Raw genomic sequence first — 11,615 nt, 5'->3', positions numbered from 1 at the left:
ATACAAAATAAAGCACACAGGTATGTATAATGTTGATAAGCATTCTGCCATGTAATATAAACCACACACTTTCCTTTATTAAACCCATTTTTGTTCAAAAGTCATTGAATGTGTTACAAGTGGACTTTTATACATACTGGATTTCAATCAATGTGTTACAAGACTCAAATCATGGAATTGGGTGATTCTTTCATACATGCTATTTTTCACATGCCCAATAGACACAGAGGATGAATTTGAGTTGTTCTTTCATGCATATAACAGGCCTATGTATAGCAACAATTTCCCATGCTTAACTCAATTTGGCCAAAGTATGGACTTAGGTGGCTTTTGTATTCATATATTCAATTGTCAAAGAACAAGACTTACATTATCCCCTCCAGTAATGCCATTCACAAAGCTATTTTCTTCAGAAGAATGAATGCTCACAAGTTCCGCATCAAGTCCTCGACAGTATACGTTTGCATCGGCCCACGATTTTTTAGTCACATTTACATGACGGTAGCAGGTTTCTTGCCATTGATGCCATGAAGATGGGCAAGAATCTATAATAATTATGAATATAACTTGATTAAAAAGGGTAATGCTTGTGCCAGAGTGGTGGAATCTTGTGAATAAGATTCGTTTACAAAGAAAATTGTCTAGAAATAAGAAAAAGTGTCTAATAGATTAACGGTGGGCGATTGTCAATTAGCATCAAAATCGGACCTTGAGTTATTGAGTTATATTTGTTTTCGTTAAACAAGTTCCCAATTTTTATGATTCTTAGATTAAACCTTTTAAATATTTTTCACGTTGAGGGCGCTTTTATGCTACTTTATCTAATTGTATTAATAATAATGACACAATTTATTAAAAACAATACATTCAAATGGCATGTAATAGTTTTTTTAAATTACTAATTATTAGTTGTGTTAAATATCGCAGGGTTAGGAAACAAAGTTCAAAATCAGTACACACGGATAAGAACGGTGATGAAAAATATAGGATACTGCACACAAAGTACATTTTCTCACCGCAATATTCACGTCGATTTAACAGCTGGTCGAGTTCAGCCTTGTTCCAGTTATGCTGCATTGTGAATGGACTCGGATCATCAACGAACCACAGATCACCATCTGTATACTCATCTTCCTTGCAAATTTGGGTAAAATCAGGTGTAACAACACGATGACAAAAACATACTTCATTGTGCAGAAGAGACCATCTCAAAGTACCACCACTTCTGGTCTTCTTTTAAGAATGCAAAAATGACTTTGCACAACTAAATTTCCTGTTTGAAAATGACACACACACAAACAGAAAAAGTTCAGGACTGTGGTATTCAAGTGATATCCATACAACTCTCATTGAATTTTAATAATATTGATAGTACACATAGACCGATCCGTGTGATAATGCTGATGTGGAAAGTTATATTCAGTATAGAGTACCGTCATTTACAGGGTAACAATACATGAACATTTCACGTGAATCAGATATTCCGTTCTAAAGATATTGACGAAAATGTAATTTCAGATGGATTTTTTACAACTCATGTCTACTTCAAATCGTCGATAGCTTCCTATATGAGAATATGCCCATGCCATGCCCTGATGTTCACATTGGTCTTTCATGCCCATATGTTTACCATGCATTAGAGGTAGAAGATCTTGGCTCTAAGTTAACAGAAGTGGAAATGGCCCATGCCAACAATAGGCCTAAACACGACCAGAGTTGGAGACTCATAAATGATATTACAGGCAGATTGGCATCTAGGAAAGGGCAACTGGAAGGCAACACCCAGAAGGAAAGAGTTACTAACTGGTACAACCATTTCAAGAACCTACTAGGAAGCCCCCCGGACATTGATGATGAAGATGAAGATATTCCAGCAGTCTTTGAAGAACTCAGCATCAAAACAGGGCCATTCGAATAAGAGGAATATGAAAAGGCAAAAATTCTATTGGTGGAAGGTAAAAGCTGTGGCGAAGATGGCATACCACCCGAAGTTATCAAGAGATGCGACTTAGATGATATCATTCTAAAATTATGTAACCGTGCATTAGGTCTATCCTAAACATAGTACCTATAACCAAGTCAGGAGATCTTAGCCAAGCTGGAAACTACAAGGGATCAGCTTAAGTTCGATAGTGGCAAAGACCTTCAATAGGATGATCCTCAATAGGATCAGACCAGAACTCGATGAACACCTGAGAAACAATCAAAATGGATTCCGAGTTGGTAGAACCACAGTCGGTCATATTCTTGCCTTACGGAGGCTCATCGAAAGGATCAAAGCTAACAACAGCAATAATTACCCTTATTGACTTTTGAAAGGCTTTTGATACCATCAACAGGGGCAAAATGCTAAAAATCCTGAAACTTACAGGGTTCCTGAGCAGCTTGTTAAAGCCATTGGCATTATGTATGCAAAGACAAAAGCAAAAGTGATTTCACCTGATGGAGAAACAGACCTCTTCGAAATATTGGCCGGTGTACTGCAGGGCGACACTCTTGCTCCATATTTATTTGTAGTGGTACTGGATTATGCCCTGAGAAGAGCAAAAGAGGGTAAGGAAGAGGATCTTGGATACCAACTGGAAAGAAGAAAAAGTAGGGGTATTGGTCCAGAGGTTGTCACTGACTTTGATTTTGCCGATGATATAGCATTACTGTCAGAGGAAATAGATCAAGTTAACAAGCTACTCAGCCAGGTGGAAACATCAGTAGGAAAAGTCGCACTGAGAATGAATGCTGGCAAAACCAAGTTCATGGTATTTAACCATAGCAAAGGTATCATAATTTAGACAAACAGTGGAACACAGATTGAGGAGGTCCCAGATGTCAAGTACCTAGGAGCATAGATGAAGAGCGCAGAAAAGGATGTAAAAATACGAAAAGCTGCAGCCTGGAGAGCTTGTAATGGGATGGCCAAGATCTGGAAGTCGTCGCTCTCAACAGGATTCAAACAGCGCCTATTTACAGCAACAGTGGAATCGGTACTGCTCTGTGTAAGGCATGGACAGTCACTTCCAAACTCAACCAGACTGTTGAGGTCAATGCGCAATGTCCACTGGAAACAACATATGACAAACAAAGAGCTGTATGGTGGCCTTCCAAAGTTATCAGACAAGATCAGAGAAAGAAGGACTATAGAAGCAAGACAGAACCTGTATCTCAACTGGTGCCCTAGATTCCGAAGCATGGGAAAAGGAAACAAGGAAGGCCTGCCCTAACATATGTCGACATATGACACCGGAATTGAAACAACTGACATGGCAACAGCAATGCAATACAGGAAGATATGGAGGGCCATCGCAGTTCGAACACCACTCGACATAGGCAGGTAGGCTGAGGTAACTCAAAATTTTGCTCATTTCAACAACGAATTCAATCGCTTATATAGCCTAATTAAATGACTGAGTGGGCCTTGTACAACAATAGCCAGCCAGATTATATCTCGAAATGCTAGAAAAGGTCTTCATGTACTTAAAACAATTCTGAGAGACTGAGATTATGGGTTTGAGACAGAAGTTAGTACACTAGACATGCTTACAGTTTATGATGATCATGATAAGATAAATCAGAATGTAAGCTTTAAATTCCATCACGATATCTTTAGTCCTTGTAGTCCCGCGAAAACTTTCAACCAATTTTGAAATGAATAATTATAAAGAGACGTATTTTAATCATATTAATTGTCAAGAGTGGCTGTATGTAATTAACCAAAGAAGCCAATAATTACTAAATGCTTTTATGAGGACGGACCCTCGATTTGAAACCTACTGTTGTCATGGTTTCCATGGTATCTCACATGCTTCAATGATTTTAAATCAGGCTAATAGCCTAATATATGTTTTCCCAGCGTATTTTGCACGTGTGTCATTGATTTTCGCGCAAAAGACATTTCAATTTCGTCTCGAAAAATCTTCGAGTCAGAAACTCCAGTTCAATTTCACTATTGTGCCATTAGATTTCAATATTGTAGCATTATATTTATTGAAGCATTATATAATATAATAGCGGTCACTCAATTAAAATTATAAATGCATAAAAACACATTACAGCAATTCTCAAAGATCAACAAGAAGAGAAAAACATTAACATCTGAAGCATTCGGCTATTCCATTTAACTCCCCCTGTGGAATATTGAGCTAATGTCTTCCACAGAGGGAGTATTAGTTTAGAACACAACGGACAATTCACCTTTTCGGTAAATCCCATAACCCTTTGCGAGTACACATGATAACTCGTCATTTGACGTCACGCCGACTTGCAATGCGCACTAACGATGTTCCATAAACGATGTGCGCATCGGCGCAGATCAGCGTGACGTAATATGACGAGTTCTCAGGTGTACTCGCAAAGGCTTATGGGATTTACCGAAAAGGTCAATTGGGTAACTTCCATTTGAAATACACACTCCAGTAACTGTTGTGGAAGATATAGGTAAAGTTATAATATAGGGGGAGTATGGGTTTGAAAATAATTAACCCTGACCAATTACATATCAAAAACATCAATTTTTGTTAATTTGCCATAAAATTTGTATTATATTGCGAATTAAAAAAAAAATTCAGAACACAATTCGATATGTCTGATGTGCTGTCTTGTCCAAGAAAATATACAGTGCAATTGTTGCTATCCTAGCCCTTAAGTAGAAAGCTTATATATATTTAGTAAAAAACAGCTTTACTGATGTACGTCAGGACTGCGTCAATCCTGGGGTTTGAGGACAACTCCAATTTTTTAGGTAGCCTTAATAAATAGTCACTCGTCTGATATCATACATTGCTCAGCTCGTTCTCAAAAATAGTATACTAATTCTACTTGGTTAGAGGGGAGATAGGGCAAACTATTTCCCCCGAGGTACTGTCTATGAGCCTGGAGTCACCCCGGGCGAGAGGTGATAGTCCGGGGTATCCAATAGTAAAGTGACATACATGTACATATGTAGTTGCAACTTTCAACATGGGGTCTTTTGGGACATATAAAAACAATAAATAAATGTAGATATATAGCGCTTTACGCCGTTATTAGAATATGTCGGAACCACATTTGCTGCCTACAAATGGCACAGGGTTCATCAGTACAACAACTGTGACTACCCCTAACAGCTTCCCATTGCACCTGAGTGGGGTGAAGCAAGCGAGACAAAGCGCCTTGCCCAAGGGCGCAACACGGTGGCGGGACGGGACTCGAACCCACGCACGTAAAGCAAGCTCTCAGATTATGAGTCCAAGGCCGTAACCACTGAGCCACCGTGCCCTCGCGGGTAGATGCTAAACAATTAGGGTCCTTCGAGGTAAGATCCCAACAATGCACTAAAAGAAAAAAAAAAAGTCGGATAATATCGAATAATCATTTTCATACAGCCTGTACTTATTTCGAAAATGCGAAGCGTTGACAATGTCCGCAGCCTGTGCTAAGGCACAACAACTTTTTGGTCCTATAGCGCTATCGGTGCCCGAAGAGGTACCGATGACACTTTTTTTTATCGTACCTTTATTTTATTTAAATTAAAAACAAAAACAATAACACTATGCAACTGTTAATGTTTATGCTTGATACAATTTATTACATCTCCAGGGAGTGATGTTAAGAGTCATTGGTACCTAACCAAATTCGGCATCGTGTCTAACCGCCTCCGGTTGCTTATGATGCAGTGATCTAGTTTGACACCAATAGCATATTGTCGTTTTATTTACAAAATTCACTAATATTATTGATTTCTGCCATATAGCGTTATGGTATGTCACTCAATATGCTCAATATTCCTTGTCAGAATATTACCTTTTCAACAGGTACTTGCTATATTATTAAGCATTACTGCTTCAAATGAAAGAATAATACAGCTTGCTTAATATATTGTCAAGTGCCAACACGATCGAAATATGATATAATATTACCGGTATATGGCCCCAGCTCTTTGTCTTGTTTTGAAATAGAGAGCTCAATGATGATTGAAAGTCGTTCATTTAGTTCAGCAATAAACTGAGCAATTTATATAACAGTCGCACAATATCATGGGTTTACGGTGACACAAGAACTGGAGACAGTGGACATTAGATTAAGTTGCGTTTAGGAGAGAGATCCAAACATTTTCATCTTGTTTCTTACGATCTGATTTCCACTTTTTAGCTTGCTCTAGCGTTTCAGATGATATAGCACAATTACCAATCAGGTGGGTCGTAGAATATTGCTCCAACCTGGATAAGGCTACCAATTTGGTGTTCATCATCTGCGGAGACATTTCAGACGTCGAACATAAAAATAGCTACCTTCGGATGCCAAAATCACAATTTGTATGAGGTAAAGGCTTTGAATTGGGGGTCAGCCACCTTTTAATAACATATACATTTAAGAGACAACACGTGACATTCTCAGATTTGAATAAAGCATTTGATAATTTTTTCTCCAGAAAAGATATTAATAATCATGTTTCTTTTCTAGGTGGTTTCGCCAAATTTACAACGCGTGCAAAACAAAGACTTTTGGTTGCATTAACAGTCGAGTACGTTTTTGCAAAGAATTGGATGTACTACTATAACAATGAATAATACGTCATTCATTGAAGTGGAGCAAGAATCATGGAGGCCAGACAATTATATTGTAGGGCTAAGCGTCATCGGGATAGTTGGTAATGTCTTTGTTTGTTACGTTATCTGAAGACAACATTTCTTCATACGAATACAAATTACCTTATTGCAAATCTTGCCATCACGGATTTTCTCGTATGTACATTCGCAACTTTGGAAGTAATCACTCACAGACTAACTTTCAACAACTGGACACTTAATTCCTTTGGGAAGTTAATTCTGTGCAAGCTTGATTACGTTGGACTGCTCCGCTGGATCTCGACAACTTCATCTGCTCTCGCTCTTGTTTTAGTGTCTGGTGAACGATTCATTGGTATTGTTTATCCATTACATTATCATTATATTGTTACTCCTAAACGACTAAGAATCTGTATTGTTTGCCAATGGATAACAGCAATAGCTTCTGAAATAAAATTAGTTTTTGTACTTTATTATGATGAGGACATTGGACAATGTCTATACAACGAAAATATATTGAATGTACCAGCGCAAATAGCACTCTTTGGATTACAGTTCTGTATAAGCTATGCAATTCCAGTTCTGATACTGATCTTTATCTACACCAGAATGTTGGCAAGTTTAAAAGGAACTGGCATGTTATCTGAGATAGCGAGTGATCAGAGAGCAAAAACGTTTCGACAAGCGCGCAAGAATATTTTCAGCAATCTTCTCATAATCACCATTTTATTCATCGCGTTTTTGACACCACTGCAAGTAGTGTCGCTTTTGTTTGACTATTTTCCTGAATATTTTGGTGTAGTATCGTATGAAGAATTTGGAATAGAACTTCAGAAACTATACTTAATTTCACTATTTGTTTTACCTTTATTTAATTCAGTAATAAACCCAATCGTATATTCACTCAGATACAAACAATTCAAAAAGGCAATAAATGTATCTGTATTTTGTATATGTCGTGGATCTTGGTCTTAGTTTTACGTTTGACAATCGGTAATGTCCAAAAATAATAATTACTTATTATTGATTATTCAGGCCGTCGGAAACGATCACAATGGTGCCAAAAGCATTCATTTTTGGTCTAGAGAAGTAGTTTTTTTGCACATTTTACAGCTGATTTTACGTTATCATTATGCTTACATCATTTCAAACCGTTGACCAAAATGTATATTATGAGTTCATTTTCAGCCAAGCAATTAAGTTTCCTCAGGTTCAAGGCCACATACATAATCAGCTTGTCAATGTAAACTAAGCAAACTCGACACCGAGTATCAGGGACGGTGTTCACGATATGGTCGAATCCAACCAAAAGTGTCCACGGGCCAAAAATAAAAGTCCGAAATAAAAATGTCCATACTGCAGTTACTGTCCGTTTTCCTATACACAATACACAGTGCTCTCACCATTGACGCGTGACCCCTACAAATGATGTACGTTGCAAGAATGGGCACTTGCCTAGTTAACATCACTGTGTGAAAAATAACCAGCCAATATGTTAGCTATTCTCCAAACTTCTAGCAAATATATTTCTCTAACATGACCTAAAATTACAGCTAGGTTAGATGTTCAGAAATAGTCGCACTTTTGTAAAATATGAGTGAGGGCAAGGCATAGCTAGCCAACTCCCCGTGTTAATTGAATGGAGATTTGACCGAAAATATTGGTATCGGACCGCTCACTTCTGAAGGATGCCACAAAAAAACGGTACAAGCTACATCTTAACTATTCTCTGGCAATCATTATGATGAGTTTCTTATATAGTATGCCGAAATTGGGTACTGTAGGTGATTGACAAAGGGTCGCACTTTTCTGATAAATAAGTGACAGTGAACATGAAATATCAGCGCCCATAAACCCAAGTTAGTAGCTAGTTAGTGGAGGCCGTCACGGGACTGATTATTGATTATTGAAGTGCCTTATTAATAGATACGCACGATTTAGGGTAAGCAAAACAAACCGGGACACTTTTGGAGACATCATCATCATCATCATCATCATCATCATCATCATCATCATCATCATCATCATCATCATCATCCATCATCATCATCATCATCGACATCATCATCATCATCACTTTCTACATTTTTTCTAAACAACATAGGGCCTACCGTTTTAATAAGATTTTTTTCTTGAAATGCATGTAACTATAATTATTGTTTAGAGCGTAATGAAATAAAACATCACGATTTTCATCACAAAACAAATATAATGCATAAGAAATCGTTTGTTTTAGAGCGTGATGATGAAATAAAACATCACGATTTTCATCCCGAAACAAAGTAATACATAAGAAATCAATTTTTCGTGAGTGATGAAATAAAACATCAAAATTGTCATCACGAAACAAAGTAATACATGAGAAATCGTTTGTTTTAAAGCGTGATGAAATAAAACATCACGATTTTCATCACAAAACAAAGTAATAGGCCTACAAAAGAAATACATTTTTCGAGAGTGATTAAATAAAACATCACGATTTTCATCACGGATCAAAGTAATACATAAGACATCGTTTGTTTGATTGCAATCAACCGCGACAGTTCGTCTCACACACATAACAATGCACTGCGATCAAATAGGTTGATGACAACATTTGATTGAATGGACTGCACTGCGCCATGATTACGTGCACCGGTTCAAATCCTTTGTTTGGAGCCAATCAATAATTTCACGTACAGCCTCTATGCAAATTAGAGTTTACACACGCTGCAGCTGGGGTAATCGACCGAAGCTGGTTGCCGTTAGTGATCGAATGCATGAGCTTATTTGCTTTACTGAATCGATTTACTGGATTAATTTCCTGTTAACTAGGTTTAATGCCACAAAGGTCGAATCGCCTTTGCCATGGACCATGACTGCATCATGCTCCACAATTTTTTCCTTTTGCCCATTGATTGATGACAACGTAGGCTCGAAAGAAAGTGGATGAAAAGTAAAGAAGATGATGATAGAGATGCGTACAGAAAACAACACGTTCACTACATCAAAGCGGTGGAGGCTTCAAAGAAACAGTATTATAATGAAAAGTTGCTTGGAGCAGGGGCTAAAGAAACCTTCCAGATAATAGGTGTTCTTTTAGATCAAAGTGTTAGAATCTTGCCTACATTATACACCCCTGATGTGCTGAGTAATAAGTTTGGTCACTTCTTTACTGAGAAGGTTGACAAGATAAGAGCCAGTATTAGTTCTGATAGTAATGTTGATAGTAATTTCTATTGTACTGATGATATGTATACTGATGTTGTTATTCAGAATGACTTAGTTTGCTTTAGAAAGCTTACGCAAAAGGAAGTCCGTAACATCATTATGGGTTGTACCAACAAATCGTGTCATCTGGATTGCTTACCAACATGGTTACTTAAAGAAAATATTGATGTTGTTTTACCAAGAATTACCCAGATTGTAAATACTTCTATCACTTGTGGTGTATTTCCTGATTATTTAAAGCAGGCTATTGTGACTCCAGTCCTTAAAAAGATCACTTTGGACTGGAATGAATTTAAGAATTACAGGCCTGTTTCAAATATAGCTTTTATGGGTAAGATAATTGGGAAGGCAGCCATCGTCCAAGTAAATGAGCACATGCAGGCAAACGATCTTGAAGAAGTATATCAGTCTGCTTACAAAACTAAGCATAGCACTGAAACGGCATTGCTCAAAGTTAAGAATGATATCACACTTGCCCTTGATGATGATATGGCTGCCTTCCTGATTATGCTTGACCTCTCTGCTGCCTTTGATACCATTGACCATGATATCCTGCTTCATCGTTTAGAACATGGCTTTGGTATCAAAGGCACAGCTCTAAAATGGTTCCAGTCTTATATAACCAATCGTCATTTCAGAGTTTCTATTGCTGGCATAATGTCTGATAAATTTGTTTTAAATTGCGGTGTTCCACAAGGGTCTATAATTGGCCCCAGGGTTTTTACCATGTATGCACAATATGTAGCTTCCATAATTCGTCGTCATGGGCTAAATTTTCATATTTATGCTGATGATGTTCAGATATACATGGTTTTCAATCCTAAGGTACCAGGGGATGCAGCGTGCGCAATTTTCAAAATAACATCTTGTGTCGAGGAGCTTCGTGTTTGGCTGTTGAACAACATGCTAAAACTGAATGACTCTAAGACAGAATTTTTTATTGCTGCTTCAAAATATAACATCACCAGATTGTCTGAGATCACAATACAAATTGGTTGCGCTGATATTGTTCCATCTCCCACCATTACAAATCTGGGTATCATTTTTGACGCTGCTATGACTATGTCTAATCAAATCACATCCATGTGCAAATCAATTAATTTCTTACTGTGGAACTTGGCTAAGATATGCAGATTCATAGATCATGATGCTTCCTCAAATGCTATGCGGGCACTTATTTTATCTAAACTTGACTATGGCAATGCACTCCTGTTTGGATGCAACGTAAAAGATCTTGCTCGTCTACAGCGCCTACAAAATCGGGCGGCTCGCATAGTTTACCAAGTTCCACGCCGTCATTCTACATCTCCTTTGTTAAACTCGCTTCACTGGTTACCGGTTGATAAACGAATTCGATTTAAAATTATTCTTCATGTATTCAAAGTGCTAAATGGACTATCACCGATATATCTCACTGACTACATCGCTACCTACATTCCACCTAGGAAGGGCCTTCGCTCTGAGCTTGATATTACTCGCCTTGTCATCCCCAGGAGTAAGAGAAAAATTGGTGATGGTTCATTTAGTGTGTCTGGTCCAACCCTCTGGAACCAGTTACCGGCTGCACTTCGCACTGCTCTCACAGTTGAATCCTTTAAAAAGGGTCTTAAAACGTATATTTTCTAATGTATTTTGCTGTTGTTATTTTTTGTATATTTGTAAAGCGCAATGTTCATATTTTTGGTATTGCGCTATATCAAGCGCCGTTGTTATGTTATGTTATGTTATGACATATTGGCCTTATAGGAACCAAAAGTGCCATTACTAATCTTGAAAAATAAATCCAGGACGTGTGATAGTAAATGTGATATCAAAACCCAATGTTACCTACGAATACCACTAGGATGCTTTCACTATCGCAATACT

The 11,615-nt window shown here is 37.7% G+C and overlaps 1 protein-coding gene across 1 annotated transcript; it reads left to right on the top strand.

Moving 5' to 3' along the window:
• The first annotated feature begins 3,221 nt into the window (after nucleotides 1-3,221).
• Nucleotides 3,222-7,514, top strand: LOC140167437 (allatostatin-A receptor-like). The gene is made up of 3 exons (XM_072190744.1): nucleotides 3,222-3,328; nucleotides 5,726-5,732; nucleotides 6,654-7,514. The coding sequence occupies exons 1-3, from the start codon at nucleotides 3,222-3,224 to the stop codon at nucleotides 7,512-7,514; spliced, it is 975 nt and encodes a 324-aa protein (XP_072046845.1).
• Nucleotides 7,515-11,615: the final 4,101 nt, after the last annotated feature.

Source organism: Amphiura filiformis, chromosome 13, assembly GCF_039555335.1.
Source record: "Amphiura filiformis chromosome 13, Afil_fr2py, whole genome shotgun sequence".
Classification (NCBI taxonomy): domain Eukaryota; kingdom Metazoa; phylum Echinodermata; class Ophiuroidea; order Amphilepidida; family Amphiuridae; genus Amphiura; species Amphiura filiformis.
This window is presented reverse-complemented; position numbering and strand designations above follow the sequence as displayed.